Source organism: Nanorana parkeri, unplaced genomic scaffold (genome assembly GCF_000935625.1).
Source record: "Nanorana parkeri isolate BGI_ZX_2015 unplaced genomic scaffold, ASM93562v1 scaffold1151, whole genome shotgun sequence".
Taxonomy (NCBI): Eukaryota; Metazoa; Chordata; class Amphibia; order Anura; family Dicroglossidae; genus Nanorana; species Nanorana parkeri.
The window spans coordinates 16,760-42,119 of NW_017307419.1; the positions used below are offsets into that span (position 1 = coordinate 16,760).

At 40.8% G+C, this 25,360-nt stretch overlaps 1 protein-coding gene across 1 annotated transcript in view; it reads left to right on the forward strand.

Moving 5' to 3' along the window:
• The first annotated feature begins 3,972 nt into the window (after positions 1-3,972).
• LOC108796680 (proteasome subunit beta type-7-like) overlaps positions 3,973-25,360 on the forward strand; it is a 28,771-nt gene continuing 7,383 nt past the window's right edge. The window contains exons 1-2 of the mRNA XM_018568177.1: positions 3,973-3,998; positions 5,686-5,767. Coding sequence (XP_018423679.1) covers positions 3,973-3,998; positions 5,686-5,767 — 108 coding nt within the window. The remainder of the gene's footprint in view (positions 3,999-5,685; positions 5,768-25,360) is intronic.

A 25,360-nucleotide genomic window follows, 5' to 3' on the forward strand; every position in this document is an offset into this window, starting at 1 on the left:
TGTTTTAACTGACATAGTGTCTTTGATCTGCACATAAAGGCGCTAGTCTAAATATTTAGAGTTATAAATACTTTGTAACCATATAATTGTTACACATACTTTAATTTATTCAGGAGCCTGTAACACAGACCAATACCCAGCCCATCCTGGGGGAGTGCAGTTTAGGATCTACCTGGTATGGCCAATATCCACAACTGGATAAGGCGAGAGAAACTAGCATAGTCATTTTGACTCTACGTAAGCATTTAGCCCAGTGCTTGATTTAAGAATATATATCCAACAACTGCTAATCAGTGGTGTAGCATAGCAGATTTTCTGAAGAAAATGAACAAGAGCAGGGATAAATCATTGATATGCTTAGAGTGTGGGCACACAGACATGTGTAGATGTCCACACACATAGTGATCACAATCCCTAAACCCATCTAGCTAATTGTATACTGACATTTATTACATATGGCGCAGTCCTAAGTTGCCATGCATTTTGGATATCCAAATAAGACTGCTTTTTGCCTTCTGTTGCTGTAACATGCATTAAGAAATGCACAGGACAACACTATTTTAAACACAAGTATGTAGAATCTCTATTGCTCTCTGATGCCTGAATTCCTGTGCATGTGCCCCAAGATGTGGGCAGTGAGGTACCACATACATACTGTTATTTGAAGCTTTTTAGATATTTAGTTTCCTTTAATGAAAGCCATACACACAATATGCAATTTTATTCATACATGGTATGCTTACTTTAAAATGCTTTCAGCAGTTGCATAAACCCCAAATCATTTAGCTGGCATGCACTGGGATTCTGGAGCATATATTCAATAGCACCAACTGCTTGTACATGCACAATCCATGTGCCAGCATACTTTAATGTCTTTTGTAAATCATCCTAAATGTGTAGCTTGACCAAAACTGATTAATACAACCAGCTGTGTAAAGAGAATAAAAGTCAAGGTCACCATAGAAATGCTGGTTTAAACTTTATTGCTAGGTTTACATCTGCGTGCTGTAGTAACACACACAAGTTTTTCTTGCGTTAAGGCAGCCCATTCATTTGAATGGACTGCTTACTGCACCAAATCACACCAAAACAGTATTATTTTTCTTTTTCTTAATGCACCACTTTACAACACTTGACAGTGCATTGCCAGGCATTGTGGTGCACTGCAACACACGTGTGTTTGCAAGCTGTGTTTTGGGTACCTTTAGGAACGAATGGCACTATCCAAGCTCTTCTGCAGAAGCATGAACAACCTGTCGAAGACTGACAACACAGATGGAGTTGGACAAAGAAAAAACTAAAATAAATTTGACCTGCACTATTATATTCCCTTTTAACCTAATACTGGTGAGTGCTAATAGCAAAGGTAAAAATACAGAAAACTTTGCTGCTCTGTGTTCTCTCCAAACTAACTAACTTGTCTAAGCATTAGACAAAAATTTGACTTAAAAATTTGCTTTTGTTAATATCACTAGCCATGTAGTTCAATGTGTCTGAGTGTTGAGAAGCTTTCTTAATTAGAAATGTTTTTGTGTCCCTGAGCATCATTTGTAATTAATTGCAATAGTACCCCATCATTCATTTCAGGTATGCTATTGTATAACGGGGTGACCAAAAACGAAATCAATCTCATTGTTCTATTGCTGGTTCTGCAAAAACTCCCTTGTGCCTTTGGTTGCATGCTGGATAACTACAGAGTACCCAACATATTACTGTTACATGCCAGCAGTTGCTGGAATATTAATTGGAAGCAGCTTAATTAAACTGGGCTTTGCTGCCAGTCTCAGAAAATTGATTGAGACCAATAAATCTGTAATGAAAATGATTTAGTAGTTTTCATGTGGATGGTGACAGCCTATGAATACAATGCACTGCACTGTGTCAGACTGCTAAACAGCTTAAAATAGCTGATACTGTTGACGAGGGGTAACTTGTAACTGTTTTGATTTCCTCTCTGAAGGGCAAAGTGGTATCTTCTCAGACAGCAGCAATCCTATTTGCATTTAGTTGTTATGCGGGATGTGGCTAAGATTACCCATTGTCGCGAGTTGCCACAGCAAGCAAGAGAATAAACCCCCTTGAAGATTATGGTTCATTAAAACGGGAAGAAGATTAATATTTTCCCTGTCAAGATCAATACAGCTTCTCCTGCACTAATTGTCAGAAAAGCTTGCGGAGGCTACTGAAGGATGGCAGTGTGTGAGCACAGTAGATCACAGGGACAGTATTCAAAGGAAGGCTGTCCTGCACCCTCTGGTATCGACTTGCAAATTAGCAGCTGGATTCTAATTAAACAAGTTTAATGAAAGGAGCATTTGAATACTGCTGAAGAATTTTAAAAAAAGACAATCCTTTTTCTGCAGTCTGTCCTGTACAACAGACCCAGGGAGATGGCAAGTGCAGTGTGTGATATGTACATATGTATTCTTAGCTCTGGCATATTTGAAAGGTTCTGTGGACAATGCTTGTATTATAGTATACATCACTAATAAAATGTTGAAGGACTTTGATTCCTATTGTCTGTGAACCCTTTCACTTCCAAAGGGTTTTGCATCACCATTCTACAGTATACCCACAGTCCATTATGTATCTACCATTAAAGCTATCGGCAGTCCTGTAATAATTGCTTATCATATCGGCCATTTTGTTGCTATCGCTGGCCATTATTCTTGCTTAATGTTACCAATTATGTCACCAATGAACCAGTCATCCCATAAAGACCTCCTGCCGTGCTCATGCATCATGCACAAACCCTGGTAGTCCTAAACCTGCAGATAGTACTGCTTTTGGATCCATGGTAACCAGTGATTTTGATATTTAGTCATGAGATTTGTGCTTTAGGCATGTTATCTCTCCTGAAGGATGTAAACCCTGCATAACGATAACCTTACTTTTGAAGTGAATTTGTCTTTTATATGTTTCCACCTCCCTGGGTGGCAGCCACCTACCTAAAATACATAGCATTAGCCTAGCTACTGATTTCTTCACTGTGCAGTCCTGCAAAGCATTTGCAAAAATAGGTTTGTCATGTTTAGTTCCTACTGCCAGCACATGCAGCTCGGCCCATTCAATCCTATGGCTGGAGCTGTATGCTTGCAATGAATATGAACCACATTTCCCAGCACATAGTGCTATACTCTACAGTTTGACTTAAGATGTGTATAGACAGCCATAGGATGTACCTTTTGACATGTATGCACATTAAGAGCTGAAAACAGCTAGAACATCTTTCCACAAACTCTATTTGGCATTGGGCAGGGAGACACAGTAATGCAACATTTAGGAGTGGGGCTGACGATGTGTAAATTGCTCTGTGGTGGGGAAACATTTAAAGGACAATCTCAATAAATGTGAGTTTCCTTATGTTTTGATGCCAGGCCAGCATAGTATCTGGGAAGAGCAGTTTTTAAAATGAAGGTAGTAAAAGGGGCTGTTTACTCAGAATCCCCATGCAGTCTGGTAGAGTGGGAAGTCATTCTAGTATCCAATATATCACATTAAGTGTGTTCGGGAATATCTTGTATTGATTACAAATAGGTGAGTAAAAAGAGTTCCCAGATCAACAAATTGCTAACGAAAGGGAGTAAAGCAGCCTAGTCACTACATTCATGTCTAGACAAACAATTCTAGCCTTGCATGCATTTTGTAGCTTAAAGTCTTTGGATAAGACCTGTTTTTTCTTCTAAATGCAGCTTATCTTTTACTTTTCCTGTTTGTGTCCTCCAATTACAGATCTGCTTCCATTTTCTGTAATCCTTACGGTAAATCATCTTTCAGAGGCTTGTCAACTCTGCACTTCCTGTCAAGGGGACTGGACACCTCTGCCTGCTCTATGTGCAGCAGGGTGACCAGTTCATTCATCGCCCACCTGTAGTTTTAGGCAGACAGCACAGACGTCAGTGCTGACTGCAGTAGAAGGATGCGGTGCCACTCTGCTTTGCCCAGCCTCAGTTCTCACCAATCAAGCCTAGGATGTGTGCTGATGCAGTGTGGAAGAGGTAGCGATGTGACCAGTGACAAAGGAACAGAGAACTCCCCTGTACTTGCATCGCTGTATGCGATCGCTGTATGCAGTTGAGCCACTCCCTTGTGTACATTCCTGCCGTAGATTAGTACACATTGGCAAGCATGGAAGTTCTCTTCTGTTACTACCTTTTTCTACCCATGTGCACCTCTATTCTGCTTTTGGTCTGGACTTTTTATTATTTTTTTTTTTTTTTTAAAGGCCCAATTAGAGATCAAATTTAAAGGGTAGGGACGGCAGATTTACAGACACAAATCAATGAGCGTGGTAATCCCAATGAATATGACATATACTGCTGTTACAGGATATCGCTGCGGTTTAGGATCATTACCCTTACAGAGGCTCATACATCACCGCTAAAGCCAGGGCAGGTTTTAACCATGTACCAGGCGACAGCTTGTTCTACATGCATTGGGCGATGAGAGTATATAATAGGTGGTGTTATTTATTCTATCCATGACCGAGGGAGAGTTTGGGGAATTTTAAGTGCGCATCCAACAAAATTTATATCAACAAACCACACTTAACTACTTAACTGCCAGAGGATCATCACATAGCTACGGTTACAGATGTCTGTAGGTTTAAATGTGAAGCTGAACCATTCACAAAGTACAGGCTTTTCAATAATTTAGTTTGGCTGCTGACCCATAACTGGAAACTGGGAGCTTAATTTCCTTTCCTGGACAGCAGCCCCCTTTGGGCCTGACGGAATAAAAACAACTAGAAAAAAAGTGCTCTTAGCTTCTAGGTCTGTATATCCCTCTCAATTCACAAATTTATGCTTTTGATAGTAGAGTCCTACTGTACAAGCTTATTTTTTTGTTGGGTATATCTGAAAAAAATGATTTTGGCCACAGCAAACGGCTTTTCACATTCGATCCTGCCTAACCTCCACTGAAAGCATAAAAGGTGGACATTAATTGGTTGCTGAGAGCATTGCAGCACTTTAAGACATGCTTACACATAAGACTTGTAGAGAATTTAGGCAGATATTGTAGTCCAGTGGGTTTTTGAAATGGGCAGCTCTCAACGAACAAGGACTGCTGTTTGAGATGGCAACATTCAAAACCATTGTGTGATAGCCATTCTAAAGTTTATTTACACCACATTTTTTCAGTCACTTTTTTATGCATCCTCTCTTTTATAAACATGGTGGTGTACTCATTTGTATAAAGATATAGACTAAAGTTGGGTATACACGGTAAGAATTTCAACCAGTTTCTAATGAACCGGACGAAATTAGCACAGTGAGTGCCACTGTCGGCACCCTTCCATCCAATATGCCTCGATCAGCAAATCGAAGGAGCAGGTTGGAAAATTCTCGGATGAATGGTGCTTGCAAGCTCTGTTAGGATATTCTGACATCAACAAACAGCCGCTGTCAGAATACAAGAGAAACAGAGGGGATTCTTCGATCAACGCTCATAAGCATTTATGGAGGAATCTGTTATATTTTCTTCATTCAGCCCGCAGGTTGAACAAAGAAAAAGTGTGTGTATACCCGACTTTAAAAATGTGGGTTTGAAAATGTGCCATTAGAAAAGCTTTTTATGGAATGTAATAAAGAAAAAAAAGTTACGATACTGTTAAATCAGTGAAAGCATCCACAACACAACAAGCCTCAATATGGTTTGTGGAGTCTGAATATTTTTAACATTCAGTAACAAAGTGGTATGTTTTGCAGGCTCTGGGTCCCTTGCTGCAATGGCTGTGTTTGAAGACCGCTACAGACCAGATTTAGAGGTATGTGACCTAATGTGTGTTTGGTTGTTATGCAGCTGTCTATTTTTCTTGTCCTGTGTCTAGAATCAATATATCCCATTGACTCAAACCTTAATCAATACCTGCCCCTTAATCTTCCTTACTTGATTGACTTGAAATATAGCAGTTGTTCCAGAGTGGCTTCTCTTGTGGATCTCTAGTACAAGGCTACACAAACCTACAAGTCTCAAAACCATTACATGTCTCAGGGGAGTCAGTTTGTTACACAGTGTTGACTCTGTTTTCCTGTTGGGAAGAAGGTAGTAAGGGTGCCTAGTGTGGACAATTTTACTTACTTTGGAGCCCCTTAACTTAGATCTATCATCACTTCATTCAGTATGAGGTGTTCCAGCCCTTCGCCTGACTTAAATAATATATCCTCTAACAAGCAGACGTGCTTGAGCAGTAAGAATAATGGTACATTGCAGTTCTATATCTAAACCCGAAGTGCACAGGTAATCGTTTATACACAGTGTGATCTATTAATTTTTTTCCCTTTTCATAGACAAAGACATAAGGCAAAACTATTTATCTAGCACATGCAGATAAAAATGTTACAAAATAAAGTGTTTTGGCAGTGCGACGATGAAGTCCTGTAATTCTGGTTTTGAAGCAGATAAATTCTTGGACTTACTGGTTAGTTAAATGAATAATAGGGCAGGTTCGATAAGGCAGCAGAGGATGTAAATATCACATATGTGCCTCAGCAAGGTCCTATCTCCTATTGACCACATAAATTAGCAGTCTTGTGAGCAATTGTTACTGCTCAGGTAAGTTGCATCACGGAGACAAGCTGTCACACATACTAAGAGTAGTCAATACAGATCAATATCTTAATGCCTTCAGTGTAAATGTTGCAAGGAGACTGAGCCGTATTGGGCAGAAGATTGGCCGTTCATTTCTGAAGCCTGTGCTGAGCATACTGTTTTTCTGTACCATGTTCTTAAATATTTCACTTGTACAGCACACTGACCAGCTCTTTAAACAAGTGTGCCGCACATAAGTAAGTTGCTGCTTTACCTGTCTGCAGTGAGATCTTGCCTAGAGATGCTTGGATCTATGGTATTGAATTGCAGGACGACATAGTGCACAGCTCAGGGAATTACCTGAATTGGGGGGAAAAAGGGGTCATATACTGGTTGTAGTGATCCTATGTAGGTGTAAGGATATTGTTAATGCTAGCAAGCAGAATAATGCATCTCAAGAAGTGCTATTTTTGCACATATTCTTTGGAATAATATCAATATTACAGATATTGTATTAGGTGTAGTGCTGTTTCTAATCACAATTTAAAAAAAAAAAGTGTTTTAGAAACCATAAATATGCTTTCAAAAAACATAAATGAAACAGTATAATGCTTAAAGTGTAAACCTTACTCAGAATCTGCTTTAACCCCTTCATGACCGAGGCCTTTTTTTGTTTTGTTTACATGTTGTAATTCACATTTTAGGCCTGAAAATTACTTCTAACCCTCAACCATTATATATTTTTTGTAAGAAAAGACCCTACAGAATTAAAAGGGGGCAGTTGCAAAGTTTAATGTTACACGATATTAGCGCAACTCCTTATCAAACCCCAAAATGTTGTGAAAAATGCACTTAAATGCCCCATAACACAATAAAATACCAATTTAAAAAAAAAAATATATAAAAGATGAGGTTGCAACTCAGTAAATAAGTAAATATACCCAACATGCCCAGTTTAAAAATTGTGTGCGTCCGTGAAACTGTGACAAAAGTCAGTAACCCTAAAAGTCCATAGACGACGCTTTAAAAGCCCCCATATGTCATCAGTTTAGTGATACGCATAAAAACTGACCCTAGAATTATTGCTTTCACTCCAAACGGTTTATTATTTTTACATTTATTTCATTTAATTTTAAAAACGTATTTAAAAAAAAAAAAATTAAACTTTAATTGCTATCACGTAGGGGAGCTTAAAAGACCCCCATGTGATAGCATATTGGTGGAGACAGGTAGATACTGGGGGTCCAAAAAACCCCTAGTATCACCTTTACATTTGAAATAAGCTATTGAAGTGATATAATCTGCATCGCTCCCGGTCCCATAGTACGGAGAGGAGCTCAGTGAACGGAGGTTCACCGATCTCCTCCCCAGCTTCCCCCCGACACCAGAGAAGCCGGTCCCTGGACCATAGGAGGGATTTGCGGAGCCCGGGAAACACAGCGGGGGGTGCCCCGTTTACCGGGGCCCGTAGAAGCTGAGCCACCAGAATCACTTCTACTGTAAAGCTGCCGGGAGTCTGTTAAACGGGCCCGATGCCAGTGACGTACACTGTACGTTACTGGTCATGAAGGGGGTTAAGGCTCCATTCACACATAGCATTTGCGAAAACGCGCAAATTTTAACATACACATGTATTCTGCACGTTTGCGGCTACTACTATTGCTGGAGAGCGTAGAATCAGTGCAGAATATAGAGCTTGGACTTTTTTGTGGAATGCACGTTTTTGTACCGCAGATTGAAATTAAGACTAAGAAGCAATCATGTTATTTGAAGTGGTTTATTTGGCCCCTAATGGACACTATATTGATTTTTATTTAGTTTGTATATCAGTAATTTAAGTGCAGATTTAAGTAGGGTCTATGCTATTAAAGTGGCACTAAACTCGGGAATTAAACCTTAAAAATGCATTCAAGCACCTTTAACTATTAACAAAAATGTATCTTGAGTGTATGTAAGTGCATCATTTAGCTGTAGATCCTTGAATCATAGTTATAGTATTTGAGGTTGAATAAAGACATATGTCCATCAAGTTTAACCTATTGTGTGCATGTGTATGGTCCTACTGATGTGTGCATGTCCCTGTGTGATCTCATTCTTAAGAGTGGCAGCGAGTTCCAGACCCTCAGTGATCTAACTGAGAAGAATAATCGCTGAATTTGTGCCGATATTGTCCTTCCTTCTGGAGGGTGGCTACTTTTGTTCCCCATGGTCCCTGTGTGTGTTGTAAAGTATCCACTGCTCCAAACTCACTCCTGTGATGGACTACAAATTGATTGTAAGGGGTTAATTTTTTTAATAATAGTATAAAAATATTTTTAAATATATATACCGTATTTTTCGTTGCACTTGGTAATCGCATTATGTACTGTATGTTTAAAACAATCCCACTTCTCGTCAGTGTTCAGTGTGAGAAATAAGCTGCCCCATTTGGTGTTGCATACTAGCTGATGCAGCTTGTCAAAGTTTGCCTTTCTGAAGTTTAGTGTTCTTGTCTGACCCACACACTTCTCTTTTCTGTACCCAATATTAAAAGTAATCACATTGTGATCACTATTACCCAGTGTCTCCCTAATCGCTATGTCTGCAACTAACTCCGCATTATTGGAAATTATTAAATCAAGTATTGCATTTTTCCTAGTTGGAACCTCAACCATTAGATCCATAAAATTGTCCCGCAGCAGGTTGAGAAACCGGCCCGCCTTTATCAAATGAGAGGTTCCATTAGACCAATTAATGTCCAGATAATTAAAGGAAGTTAATGTGTTAACTATCTGCAGTTTCTATTTAAGAAAAAAAAAATCTTACGCTTGCAGGGTTGTTTTAACTGACATAGTGTCTTTGATCTGCACATAAAGGCGCTAGTCTAAATATTTAGAGTTATAAATACTTTGTAACCATATAATTGTTACACATACTTTAATTTATTCAGGAGCCTGTAACACAGACCAATACCCAGCCCATCCTGGGGGAGTGCAGTTTAGGATCTACCTGGTATGGCCAATATCCACAACTGGATAAGGCGAGAGAAACTAGCATAGTCATTTTGACTCTACGTAAGCATTTAGCCCAGTGCTTGATTTAAGAATATATATCCAACAACTGCTAATCAGTGGTGTAGCATAGCAGATTTTCTGAAGAAAATGAACAAGAGCAGGGATAAATCATTGATATGCTTAGAGTGTGGGCACACAGACATGTGTAGATGTCCACACACATAGTGATCACAATCCCTAAACCCATCTAGCTAATTGTATACTGACATTTATTACATATGGCGCAGTCCTAAGTTGCCATGCATTTTGGATATCCAAATAAGACTGCTTTTTGCCTTCTGTTGCTGTAACATGCATTAAGAAATGCACAGGACAACACTATTTTAAACACAAGTATGTAGAATCTCTATTGCTCTCTGATGCCTGAATTCCTGTGCATGTGCCCCAAGATGTGGGCAGTGAGGTACCACATACATACTGTTATTTGAAGCTTTTTAGATATTTAGTTTCCTTTAATGAAAGCCATACACACAATATGCAATTTTATTCATACATGGTATGCTTACTTTAAAATGCTTTCAGCAGTTGCATAAACCCCAAATCATTTAGCTGGCATGCACTGGGATTCTGGAGCATATATTCAATAGCACCAACTGCTTGTACATGCACAATCCATGTGCCAGCATACTTTAATGTCTTTTGTAAATCATCCTAAATGTGTAGCTTGACCAAAACTGATTAATACAACCAGCTGTGTAAAGAGAATAAAAGTCAAGGTCACCATAGAAATGCTGGTTTAAACTTTATTGCTAGGTTTACATCTGCGTGCTGTAGTAACACACACAAGTTTTTCTTGCGTTAAGGCAGCCCATTCATTTGAATGGACTGCTTACTGCACCAAATCACACCAAAACAGTATTATTTTTCTTTTTCTTAATGCACCACTTTACAACACTTGACAGTGCATTGCCAGGCATTGTGGTGCACTGCAACACACGTGTGTTTGCAAGCTGTGTTTTGGGTACCTTTAGGAACGAATGGCACTATCCAAGCTCTTCTGCAGAAGCATGAACAACCTGTCGAAGACTGACAACACAGATGGAGTTGGACAAAGAAAAAACTAAAATAAATTTGACCTGCACTATTATATTCCCTTTTAACCTAATACTGGTGAGTGCTAATAGCAAAGGTAAAAATACAGAAAACTTTGCTGCTCTGTGTTCTCTCCAAACTAACTAACTTGTCTAAGCATTAGACAAAAATTTGACTTAAAAATTTGCTTTTGTTAATATCACTAGCCATGTAGTTCAATGTGTCTGAGTGTTGAGAAGCTTTCTTAATTAGAAATGTTTTTGTGTCCCTGAGCATCATTTGTAATTAATTGCAATAGTACCCCATCATTCATTTCAGGTATGCTATTGTATAACGGGGTGACCAAAAACGAAATCAATCTCATTGTTCTATTGCTGGTTCTGCAAAAACTCCCTTGTGCCTTTGGTTGCATGCTGGATAACTACAGAGTACCCAACATATTACTGTTACATGCCAGCAGTTGCTGGAATATTAATTGGAAGCAGCTTAATTAAACTGGGCTTTGCTGCCAGTCTCAGAAAATTGATTGAGACCAATAAATCTGTAATGAAAATGATTTAGTAGTTTTCATGTGGATGGTGACAGCCTATGAATACAATGCACTGCACTGTGTCAGACTGCTAAACAGCTTAAAATAGCTGATACTGTTGACGAGGGGTAACTTGTAACTGTTTTGATTTCCTCTCTGAAGGGCAAAGTGGTATCTTCTCAGACAGCAGCAATCCTATTTGCATTTAGTTGTTATGCGGGATGTGGCTAAGATTACCCATTGTCGCGAGTTGCCACAGCAAGCAAGAGAATAAACCCCCTTGAAGATTATGGTTCATTAAAACGGGAAGAAGATTAATATTTTCCCTGTCAAGATCAATACAGCTTCTCCTGCACTAATTGTCAGAAAAGCTTGCGGAGGCTACTGAAGGATGGCAGTGTGTGAGCACAGTAGATCACAGGGACAGTATTCAAAGGAAGGCTGTCCTGCACCCTCTGGTATCGACTTGCAAATTAGCAGCTGGATTCTAATTAAACAAGTTTAATGAAAGGAGCATTTGAATACTGCTGAAGAATTTTAAAAAAAGACAATCCTTTTTCTGCAGTCTGTCCTGTACAACAGACCCAGGGAGATGGCAAGTGCAGTGTGTGATATGTACATATGTATTCTTAGCTCTGGCATATTTGAAAGGTTCTGTGGACAATGCTTGTATTATAGTATACATCACTAATAAAATGTTGAAGGACTTTGATTCCTATTGTCTGTGAACCCTTTCACTTCCAAAGGGTTTTGCATCACCATTCTACAGTATACCCACAGTCCATTATGTATCTACCATTAAAGCTATCGGCAGTCCTGTAATAATTGCTTATCATATCGGCCATTTTGTTGCTATCGCTGGCCATTATTCTTGCTTAATGTTACCAATTATGTCACCAATGAACCAGTCATCCCATAAAGACCTCCTGCCGTGCTCATGCATCATGCACAAACCCTGGTAGTCCTAAACCTGCAGATAGTACTGCTTTTGGATCCATGGTAACCAGTGATTTTGATATTTAGTCATGAGATTTGTGCTTTAGGCATGTTATCTCTCCTGAAGGATGTAAACCCTGCATAACGATAACCTTACTTTTGAAGTGAATTTGTCTTTTATATGTTTCCACCTCCCTGGGTGGCAGCCACCTACCTAAAATACATAGCATTAGCCTAGCTACTGATTTCTTCACTGTGCAGTCCTGCAAAGCATTTGCAAAAATAGGTTTGTCATGTTTAGTTCCTACTGCCAGCACATGCAGCTCGGCCCATTCAATCCTATGGCTGGAGCTGTATGCTTGCAATGAATATGAACCACATTTCCCAGCACATAGTGCTATACTCTACAGTTTGACTTAAGATGTGTATAGACAGCCATAGGATGTACCTTTTGACATGTATGCACATTAAGAGCTGAAAACAGCTAGAACATCTTTCCACAAACTCTATTTGGCATTGGGCAGGGAGACACAGTAATGCAACATTTAGGAGTGGGGCTGACGATGTGTAAATTGCTCTGTGGTGGGGAAACATTTAAAGGACAATCTCAATAAATGTGAGTTTCCTTATGTTTTGATGCCAGGCCAGCATAGTATCTGGGAAGAGCAGTTTTTAAAATGAAGGTAGTAAAAGGGGCTGTTTACTCAGAATCCCCATGCAGTCTGGTAGAGTGGGAAGTCATTCTAGTATCCAATATATCACATTAAGTGTGTTCGGGAATATCTTGTATTGATTACAAATAGGTGAGTAAAAAGAGTTCCCAGATCAACAAATTGCTAACGAAAGGGAGTAAAGCAGCCTAGTCACTACATTCATGTCTAGACAAACAATTCTAGCCTTGCATGCATTTTGTAGCTTAAAGTCTTTGGATAAGACCTGTTTTTTCTTCTAAATGCAGCTTATCTTTTACTTTTCCTGTTTGTGTCCTCCAATTACAGATCTGCTTCCATTTTCTGTAATCCTTACGGTAAATCATCTTTCAGAGGCTTGTCAACTCTGCACTTCCTGTCAAGGGGACTGGACACCTCTGCCTGCTCTATGTGCAGCAGGGTGACCAGTTCATTCATCGCCCACCTGTAGTTTTAGGCAGACAGCACAGACGTCAGTGCTGACTGCAGTAGAAGGATGCGGTGCCACTCTGCTTTGCCCAGCCTCAGTTCTCACCAATCAAGCCTAGGATGTGTGCTGATGCAGTGTGGAAGAGGTAGCGATGTGACCAGTGACAAAGGAACAGAGAACTCCCCTGTACTTGCATCGCTGTATGCGATCGCTGTATGCAGTTGAGCCACTCCCTTGTGTACATTCCTGCCGTAGATTAGTACACATTGGCAAGCATGGAAGTTCTCTTCTGTTACTACCTTTTTCTACCCATGTGCACCTCTATTCTGCTTTTGGTCTGGACTTTTTATTATTTTTTTTTTTTTTTTTGTTCTTTTTACTATTTACACAATACTTGTGCCTCCTGTGTGAGTGCTGTACCTGCACTGTTAGAATGCAGAAACAATACAAAGGAGCTGTTGTTTTTCACTTATTGTGCTGTGGGCAGTGGCAGAGGATTTGAGAACTCCCGCCACTGCTGATGCCTGTGTAAATCAGTGCTTTGAACTATTAAGCATCAGCAGAGAAAGGAGTTCCTAACTTTATTACTGCCCAGAGCTCCACTTTTCTCTGCCAAAAGTATGCCTGTATTCAGAATGTGTGCAAGCTCTGTCTTAATAAAAGCCTACCACCCTGCCTCTTACTCCCCAAAGCTAGTGCCAATAGCTCTTGGGAATTGTAGGGTTACAGTGACCTGCTTAATGAACCAGAAGTGAGGTAGGTGCCCTTCAAATCCATTCCAACAGCCACCGGAGACTGAGGATTTAGGAGCCTGTAATGACATCACAGCGACAAACAGAATTAAATTCAACCTGATAAAAAAAAAAGTTAATGAAAAACTTATTGAGAGCCTAGCTCAGCACAGGAGGAGGGAGGAAGATGTGGAGCAAGTTTTAGGTTTGCCTGGAGGTGAGCTTTAAACCCTTCTGTCTGCACTATGCAAATTAACATGTACAATATCCCTAGATTAAGGAACCTTAATGTATGTGCTCTTTTGTGTGCTTCTAGTTCAGAGACTGTTGATAAGCTAGTCTCATTGGGAGCTCAGTATTCATTGGGTGCTTGGATGCTGTTGCCTGTGCAGCCAACAGCATTCTAGCAGCCAGTGACACACATTCAGCCCCAGTCAGCTTCCAGCCAGGAGACTACGTTGCTGACAGCTGAGTGCTAAAAGCGGGTGTGCTGGCCAATGTCATTGACCAAATATGGCCATTTGGTCGGCAATTCTACCAATCATCAAGCTGTCAGATTCTTAATGCTGACATCACCTGCTTATTACAGGGTGCCCCATTGTGTGGTAAAGAGCAGGGCATGTTTGTGTGCCTTACTATATACGCCAGCTCAGAGTCTTTATTTCTTTTTGAATTTGTTGCAGCCATAGCAACACCTTGTGAAAGTGGCGCAGACATGAACTGCCTTGTACATGCAAGAACTCTTAATGAAACTGTCGCAAGGCTTTCATGAATTGGGTGCAGTGTCATTTTAAAGATGCATACAGGCAAAAAAGTTTAATTTAAATTGCTCCATGTATTAAAAAGCCAGTGACAACTTAGCTTGCATTTTAGGAAAGATTCACCTTTGGCAGTCTTTCACTACAGTTTCCTTTTACCTTTTAATTTTGAATGGAGTGTACCACTATAGGCCATAGCTACTGCTCATTTCTTTACTTTTATTCATTTGGTAGCCTTCTAATTTAGCACTCACAATTATTAAATTTCCCCTGCAGTTTTTCAGCTCTTGATATATCACTAGTAGTGGTCTTTTCATTTTATTGCTTGTTTTCGTCACTTGCAATGCTCTAGAAATGCATTTTCTTCTCCCTCTTCAATTTCTACTCTTTGCACAATTGCCTTCCATCCCTTCTGCTTTTGCTTTTTGAACAGAGAGCTGCCAAGAGCAGATAGAATGAAATCTGGGGTGGCAGGTGCTATGCCCCACAGTTACATTGCAAGACTTTGAAGATGTTTCAACTTAAAGGAGCTGAGGGCTACAGGCTTAGCCAATTTCTGCAGGTTGCAAGAGCTTTGGCTTTATGCCTTTTGAAGATGAGCTGCTAAAGCTCCTGCCACTGCCTCAAGCGTGCTAACACCAGCAGGATGTGTTTTTCTTCTTTTTTTTTTCTTTCCATTTTTTTCTAATGTAGCTTTAGCATATCTTGTATGTCACTAGCATGTATTTTATCAATGCCAATTGTGACAAGCCTGGTCCTGCCTGAAAGCTTTCTCTGCAATTATATATAGCGAAGTGCACAAGTGCCACTTTTCCAGACTGATTTATGGAGCCATATTTCACAAAGAAGCAGCAGCCTCTGGAGAAACGTTTATAGATTGCCAAAGACCAGATCTGCTTCAGCTGTGAAGGCCTTGCAGTCGTTTTAAACCTCTGATGCCATGCACCTGACACCCACTGCAGAGCTGCTTTCATTTGTCATGTGGGCAGCTATAGATCTAACCTAAGCAATGACTCCCTGCCAGGCCTGCACACAGCCTTTATATCTTATTGACTTGTGCCTTCAGCCAGCTTTAGGATTGCTTATAGTTCTCTCTGTATCTATTTTTTTTTTCTGTAAATTCTGTCAAACTGTTACAAGTTTTGGAAACATGGTTGATCCTAACATGGTATGCATTACAATCTTACTCTGCAGTTTGATTAATGTGCAATACATCTTGTATTTGGGGACAATGAATCCTATGGCTTTGCTACTATAACAGTGGCCATAGTTAAGCTGCTAAGAAATATAGTTCTTTCTCAAAGTGCCCATAATTTTTTAGTCATTATAAACCCAATTTACTTTTGTATGAAGGTGTCCCTGTCAATGTATCCAGTTGAGTCTCTGCCCCTCTCCGTCTTTTTTTTTTTTTTTTTTTTTAAATTTGCCACCATTTTCATGCCTGGGCATCCACTTTGGGTTCTCCTACAGCAATTCTGCACATGGCCGTTTTCTTTCCTGGTTTCATACATTGCTTCCAGCTGCTTCCATTTTGTATTGATGAATTCAGTAGTTCTTATCTTTGCAAACCACTACATTGGTTTATCACTCCTGCCTACTGTACCTGTGACACTTGTACTGAGGTAACCTCGGGCAATGGTAAATCAGATGCCGGAAGGCATGGGCAACAGTGTCTGGGGCCCTACAGCATAACATTTGTTCTAGGGAGGGTTATGTTCCCTCTGGGGACACAGTTTCCTCTAGCCCTGTGCTCTGCTCCTTCTCCCCTTCACCCCCTGCATCAGGGTCCTCTTCAGTACCCTCCAGGGAATCCTCCTCTGCCCTACTGTCCAGAGAGGAGCTTACCACTGTAACGGTAGTCTTCAGACCACAGGGGACGTTAACTTGCCCCCTTCTTTCCCTTTAGAATCCCCCTATGACCTTACTCTGTTTGCCTGTACACTCCCTAAGGATAAGGAAGATGAAGGGGCTACTTCCAGTTCTCTGGATGCAGCCTCTATTCTTTTTTTAACAATCTTGGTGGATTTTCTAGTGTGCTTTGAATCGTAATGTTGAAAGACCCATTTCTGGCTCAACATCAATGTTTGAACAGATGGTCTCCCATTCTACTCATATGCACTTTAATAAGTTGCAGAATTTATAGTTTATTCAATGAATTCAAGATGCACTGGAGCAGCAAAGCAACCCAAAAAAATGACATATCCACCATCATGCTTCACAGTTTGTATGAGGGTTTTCTCCTAAATGCTGTCTTTGGTTTGCAACAAACATGTTTACTGTTATTGTGACTAAACAACTCTACCTTTTTAATTAATCGGCTTTCAGTGCATTATTCTAGATGGCCTGGTCTTTGCCGAAATGCTCAATAGCAAACTACATCCTTGCTGTAATGTTCTTGTTGGATAGCAAAGGCTTTTTTTAACACGCCTCTCGTGCAGTTTAAATTGGTACAATCTCTTTTTGATTATAGATTCATGTACTTTGACCCCAAATGTTGCCAGAGTTGCCTAAACATCCTAGAATGAAATTTTTGGGGTACCGGGAGACTTTTTCTGCATCAAATGGTCACCTCTTGGGTTGAATTTGCCGGGCCGGTCAATTCTGGACACATTTGCAGTAATTTGAAATCTGCACCACTTGTAGATTATTTTCCTTACAGTGTAATGATTAATTTCAGATCATTTGGTGAACCTTTTAAATCCCTTGGCAAACTCATAAGCATCCACAGCCTTCTTTCTGAGGGCCATAGAGAACCCCTTTTAATCTTGGCATGAAGACCCCGCCCATGTAAATGGCAAGGAGAACACCAGATATCTGAAGTTTAAGTAGGACAGTTATCACCTTCATATTCCCGGAGGAGGTTATAATCATTGACAATCTATTGTGGAATACCAGATTCTAATTTCATGGATTTGAAGTGGTGGTAAATATAGGAGTGTCAAGATCTAATGGTTGCCTGTTCAAATATGTTGAAAAAGTCAACACTCTCAATGGGGCGTACATACTTTTTCATGTACACACACGTACACACACACACGTACGTACACACACACGTACGTACACACACACACGTGCACACACACACACGTGCACACACACACACGTGCACACACACACACACGTGTACACACACACACACGTACACACACACACACACACACTTTGGCCAAGTTTGCATGTTCACTCTCTGCTTGCGGGCTAAAATGTGATTTCATGTTATATTAGGACCTTAAATTGAGCACAGGAACTGATGTGAATTCATAGTATGTACAGCGCTGTATAGATGGATATTAGTCAGCAGATCTGACTATTGCATCATGTTTCTTACAAAAGATGTTTTCCTGCATGATCATTTTGAATGCATTGCGTTATCTTGACTAAATCGTGTTCAATTTCAAGTCATATGCTGATTCCTTCTGAACTCAAGCAACTGGAAGTGTGTCTGGGGAAGAGTACCCATAGACATATGATTGTTTCCAGGTCTGATGGTTATAGTCCCAATTGGATGACTGTTATTTCCTGTATATGGGTAACCAGTTATGTGACCGTTTATTTTAGACTTGAAGGAAACGATTATTATTGCAGTATTTGTTAAAGATAGGGATTTTAGAGAAGAGCTCTGTATTTGGCTTCATTCAACTTCTTGAGCTAAGAAATTGGCCCCAAAAGGAATGCATTCTTTTAATAAGCTGGCTAATTCATGGACACGTGTTTTGGGAAGGAGCACAAAAGTTATATTGTACTGCAAAACAGGAAGCGGAGCCTGATTTATGTACCGATCTAGTAGGTCTGTCATTATCTACATATAGATGCAATGTTAAGAAAAAAAAATCATATTGAAACCTTTTATATCAACTAAGCACGTACAAGTTTCTTATATTGGAGACTTGTTTAATGATTTGCATATTCACGAGCCAATAACTACCCTTCCCAATCACACTCCACACGGATTTCACATTAATTGGTTGGAAAATCCCCATTGCCCCATAATGGTGTATATGCATGCAGTCTTTGCATAACTGTTTAAATTCTTTCTACCCAATCTAGATTTTTTTGCATGGATAACAAATATTTTGTTTGGTTTTGATGATTCATCTATCGGAACCTGAGCTCATGTTTGACCAGTCGATCTAATCAATATATTTATTGCAGTTGTATATTTATAAGCAGTTGTTATGAGACTTGGAGTTCCAGGCAAATTCTCTGTAGTTACTTGCCTTTTTATATTGTTGCAGTTTTTATGCTGCCTAAACACTGCACCTCACTGCTTTCAGTCATTGATTTAGTTCCGAGCCTGATTGCTTTTGGTTTTGGTAGCTTACTTGGCATACATTAATAGTTAATGTCTGTGCCACTAACCTGGATTTACATTCTTTTACTAGATAAGATAAACTGCTGATTAATTCAGTATAGAGCTCAATTACAACATGAGCGCTTCTCTGCAGGGACCTGTCACCCTGCAGACAACAGATGCCGAATTTATACTCCAGTATCTTCTTTGCTGCAATGAAATATTAACATGTTTTATTGCATGTGTGAGGTGCAGTTAGAGAAGAGAAGGAAGGGGAGGCCTGTCTAAATGTATAGAGTTTTTATATTCCTTCACCACTCTTTTAAAGAGTGCTTAGACACAGCATACAGGCACACAGGGTGCTGCAAGATTCTGCTGCCAGCTGCACAATATTGTCTAGCCACATTGATGTAGCTAGTAATAAGTACAAGGCTTATGCCAGTGCTGTACCTACTGCACCTCAGTTGTTGAGAAATAAGTCTTGCTAAGCCTTGCCAGCCATTGGGAATGCAGTGCCCAGAGCATAGCCAGCCTACACATGTTGATATGCTGAGGAACTTTTAAGTCCCAGCATGTTTTGCCAACTGTAGGGCATGTTGGGTCTTTGATCAGGGGAAACAGCCATTCATCTTTTGGGAAGGTGCAAGCCTTGGCATATCCTTTCACCCGTTGCCGAGTACCTGTCAGACCCAGCATGCCCTGGAGTCAGCATCCTTGGATGTGAGTAACCTGCACGTGACTACAGGTTTAGGCACACCCTCATAGCAGCTGTTGATGAACTCCAAAACCCAGCATACCCTAACAGCTGGGCATGCTGGGAGACTGGTTTTGGCATTTTCCAGCTGTTAAGAAACTACAATCCATGTAGCTAGAGCATAGCAGGTTACATATGCATGGCTTATTCTATAATGTATGCAGATCTACAATAAAAATGTATACTTTAATGGGAAATCTTATTAAAATGTGTCTGAATAAGCTGGAAGCTTCCAGCAGCTTTGCGGGATATACCTTGCCTATCCTGTATCATTGTACAACTCTCCACATCCCCTTGAGTAAACCTAATTGCCCTCAAATAGAAGCCAAGCTGATCCACAGTTGTAAGTGGACATTTGGCAAACACAAGCCATTTATTATCGACTGACACAGAGCCTTGTGTTCTTGTCACTTGGTCCCATTTATAATTACCAGGATTCGGTCTGCTAAAAGCAGTTTATTTTCTTGTGTGCCTACAAACACTGATTAACCTGTTCTTGGTCAGCATTGCTTTTGGAGAAACAATTGTTTGCCTTCATTTTAAATAGTATTATTTAGAATTTCCAATTTTCTTGGGTTTCATTTTCAAATTCTGTGAGCTACAACTTAATTTCTGCATTGCCAACTCTCTTATATAATTCTCAGGAAAATTATAGGTTCGTATCAGACAGGTGATTTTTTTTATTTGTAGCAGCGATTAATCACTGCAACAAATCGCTAGTGCCAGTTATTTGCAGATAGCGTTTTAATAGCTAGGGCAGGGGTAGCAAACCTCCGGCCCTCCAGCTGTGGTGGAACTAAAAATCCCATGATTCCCATGGTTGCAAGATTCTCACAGCCACAGATGTGACTCCCGAAGAGAGATGCATCATGGAATTTGTAGTTTCACCACAGCTGGAGGACCGGAGGTTTGCTACCCCTGAGCTAGAGGCTGGCAATTAGTCACGAAGAAGGATCAATTGGACACTGCTACAAGGTAAACTAGGGCTGAGCCCTTCAGCTGCTGTATGGGCTAATGTGAATAGCTTGTATAGCCGCCCTTTGGTTCGGCTGAACCAAAGGGCTTTGGCAGCCGAAGTATTAGCCCATGCTTCGGCTTAATCCTCCGGCTCCTATGTAAATAACCCTCTTAGTTTTTTTTTTTTATCCTTTCAGCAGCTTTCTAAGCACCACTGAGAGCTCCTGATATTGCACCGCAGGGAACCGCACTACTGGTCTTCCAATTAGGGGACACGCCTTTTAAAGGATTTTTAGACCCTGTTATACTGCCACATTAACCACTTCCAGGCTGCAATACGTCTATAGACGGCAGCCCGTTAAAGAAGTTAAAACAAGAACACAGCTGGCTTGTTTGTACCGCTTTCAACAGCCAGTGATGGCACTGTACAGCTGCCGGATCGTTTGTACCGTGCGGCGCCCCGCCGCGGCCTTCCCCGGGAGCGGCTCGGCGGGTCTCCCCACAATGATCAGAGAGAGATTCAGCGGCTTCCAAACGCGGATCTCTCCTCCGATCACTGGACCCGGAAGTGATGTGTATTAGATCACTTCCGGTGTCATTGTACACAGTCTCCGACTCTTAGAGCCAGGAGATGAAGCTTGGGAAGCAGATCTCTGCTTCCTCCGCTTCTTTGGGGTCCCTAGGTGACAGGGGTCTGGAAGACCCCTTGTGTCTCCATAAAGAGGACTTGTCACACACAAGCATCCTGTTACAAAGGATGCTTGTTGGCTCCCTATGTATTCGCAATAGGGTTAGTGTTAAAAAAAAAAGTGTTTAAAAGTCATTTAAAATAAAAAAAAAAATGTAAAAAATTTTTTAAGTCCCCTGCCCCCCACGTGCACGCACATACACGCAAACACATGTCAGTGCGCCTACGTGCAAAAACAACAGTTGCACTACACATGTTACATATCGCTGCGAACGTCGTAGTGAGAGCAATCATTTTAGTGCTGTCAATCACTGTTAGCACTAAACTGATGAGCGGTAAAAGCGTTTAAAATGTTCCCTATGGGAAATTTGGGGTATTTTTGTTTGCGACTTCATGGACTAACACAGTTTTAAGGCTGGACATGTTTGGTATCTATTTACCCGGCATGACCCAGTCTTTAATATTTTACCAAAAAAATGGGTATTATATTTCTGTGCACTAAATTTTAATTCAGTTTGTTTTCCTAAAAATACTAGTTTAATAAACATTTGCACAAAAAGCGTGCAAAGTAAAAAAATTGCAACTAGCATTTTTTTATTCTACTGGGCCTCTGCTTTCAGAACATATATATAATTTATTTTGGGGTTTGAAGCTGTTTTCTAGCCAAAATTAATATTTTATCATGTGTGTGCAAATAGTAAGAAAATGCCCCGGACAGCAAGTGGTTAAGGATAATTGGACACTGGCAACAAAAAATTGTGGAACAGATAGTACAATGGATGTAATTTCACATCCTTTTATCCTTTTTCCTTTTTATCAAAAAAGTTTTTTTTTTTCCCTCAATCAAGTTTCTTTGTGCACTGTAAAGCCAAGCGGAGCTACTTTCCCATCTTTGCAGACTGGCTGCTCTTTAGCTTTGCCATGGTGGTCGTACCCAGACCCCACCATGAGGAAGATGCGAAGCCAGCCTGTAAATTTAACCCAAGGGTACTGGATTGCTCTTGTCCCTTTTGAGGCACCTATAGACCTGTGTTAGGCACAGAGTGCTTTACAGGTCCAGGCCCGTGTTACACAGAAAAAGGCCTGTCTCTGAAGACTTTTTTGAAGCATGCCCACCGGAGGGGCCAAGATTGTCTGAAGCGTGACTGTCAGGTTTAAGTTGCCCTCCAAACCGCCACTGTAGTGAGCATGAGGGCTTGCGACCCATGCCCCCCCCCCCCCTTTTTTTTTTTTTTCGTTTTTGTCTGGGAGCCTGGTGTGTGTATCCTGCCCTATGAGTTTCCCTTTTTTGGGGGGTTCATACTCTCCATTTCTTCTCTGACACTGCGGTGTCTTACTTGCTGGGGCTGGCACTGCAATAGTTAGTACTGTGTTGCAAAGCGCATAGGAGTGTGCTGCTCTGTCTCTGGTGAATCTCCTATGGGGCAGAAGCTGCAAGTGCTGTGAAGCACTTTGGGGAATATGGCTACAACAGTTTGTTTAAATGTTGAGCATGCCATGTTTGTGCACCTGGGCCCAACAGCTCCAGGACATCTTGCAGCATTACTCCTTCTGGATCACACACTGACAGCTTAGATTGATATTCCCTGTTTCATTCCTGTGTTCTTCTGCTTTGCCTGGTGGCTTTCTCCCCTGGTCTATGCAAGTAGGAATTATTCATGACTATGTGAGAATTTATGCAAAATATTACTACCAGGGCTGCTCACTCAAAATGCACAGGCCGCAAGCATGTTTCTATGCATTCTCCTCCAGAGTCCGTCTCTGATATACCTGCAGCTGCTTTTGCACATATGGCTCAGGAAGATGAGTGCTCTAACCTTTGAATAATCTGGTGCCCGAGGAGGCTGGCATAACGTTTATGTAAAATATACCAGTCCTTTTTATAGGTTGTATGTGCGTCTTTAATACCTAGGGGATACACAGACAGTTATCTCTAAGGCTACCAGTCTTGGTCTTCTTTTAAGAATTCCCAACCTGTCAAAACCATCCCAGTACATTCATTACTAAAACCAGTTTTGTGTATTGACTGATACTCCCCTGACAGGTTGTTTTATCCTCCAAAGCTTATTGCCCAATAACACCCTATTGAGAGGTTTTTCAAGAAATGATCCCACCCTGCAGTTGATCCAGCTATTTCTTGCCTTAACAAACCATGATCCTTGTTGAGGGCATTCCAATGTTTAAAGATTGATAAAAGGCTGGAAGTCCTGGAAGTCCTTTCTAGATCCCTCTTTTTCCCCTGGCAGGCCATCTTCTGCAACCAGCTATTGCTGTCATGGACATTTGCCAGATCCTGGGGTCTGGACTAGGGACATGTCTACATCTACTGACAAAATTTGCAGATCCTTTGGTTTGCACAGTTGGAACTCATGCCTGTTGCCCTACACTACTGTATTAAAGAGCTGGGGGATATGGCACAACTGAATGATATGAGTATTCTTTGTATATATGCAGAGGGCTCTTTGCCTTAAATATTGGTCTACTGGACAGCAATGCAAAAATCCTGTGCTGTATATACCCTTTGAGCCATGGCAAAAGAAAGCTGGAAAACCTCCCTCCTCTGGAGCTAAACAGCGTTCCTTTTGTTTCTCCCAGGCATCTAAGCCTTGGAAGTCAGTTCCTTTTACAAACCTTGGCTGCTGAAACCTTCCTTGGGCAAGTCCTCCTCACAATGACTGTTTGCCCCCACTTATCAAGTGAGGGATGTAGTGTCCAGGCTAGAATTTTGGACTCTGCTTCCACTCTGCTTTATGCCATTTCATCTGCCAATGTCCACAACCATTATCGGACCCCCCCACTCTGCCCTGGCACAACTTCTCTCTCAAGGGTTCATTGCTCCTGTTACAGAGCAAGTAAGGTTTCAGTGTTTTTACTCCAACCTGTTAGCTATTTGCCCCATTTTGGACCTGAAAGCACCCAACGCTTTTCTAAATGGGACTTCCATATAGATTTCAATCAGTCATTGTCTCTCTCCATTGGGCCTACCTGCTTGTCCTCATGTTGTCCTGCGCATCTATGCTCCATGTGTTTTGCTGTGGGTATACTACACTACCATGGGGAAAAACAAAAGAGAAGGGCGCCCACCCTAGTGTAGATTATTTTTAATGATAAAAGCTGCAATACAGGATAAAAACATACTCACAAAAGTGAATCAGTAAAAGCTTTCAAGCCAAGCAAGGACGACATCTATAATAGGCTGCACAGTCACCTGTGTACCATCACAGGACTCCTTCGTTTCCGGGCTTCATCATTATAATCCTCTTGACAGTCGAAAGAGTGGTTGACTGTCAGTGGTCAGCGTGGTCATACATTTCCCACACTTCGTTTATATAAATTTTTCTGTCTTAATAGGGGGTACCCCTCCCTGCAACTATGTTGGCTACTGTCATCTATATGCAAACATTATTCACATAATATTTCCTGTATTCATTCTTGGTCCATCATATCTTCCCCTTGGGGAATTGCCATTTAAGATGGATGATTAGTGAATACATTAATTGTTAACGTTTTGTTTTGCAACTCATTTTGATGCATTTTTACATTTTATACCAAGTTGTTTCCTTTATATCCAATTTCTAGTTTTGACCTATTGAATATTGCTCTGAGGGAAAATGTATCCTAGTGGTCCACTCGCATTTAACTCACTATTTTATAATACCGCGCAGGTTGTCTCCGCCTGTTCACTTTGGTTGTTTAATCATTTTAGAATTATAGTCTATTAAATTTTATTCTTTTCAACACCCATCCTAATTCTAGTGTCAGACATAAGTTTGCTCAGTGATAAATGTGGGAGCGAAGTCTGGCCCTTTTAGTCCTATTCAATCGAAGAGTTACTGTAGCTCAAATTGCTGAAACAGTTCATGCTGGTTCTGATAGAAAGGTATCTGAACACATATGTTTCATATGGGGCTGCGTAGCCGCAGCCAGTCAGGGTGCCCGTTCTGACCCGTGTCCACCACCTACAATGGGCACATGACCATT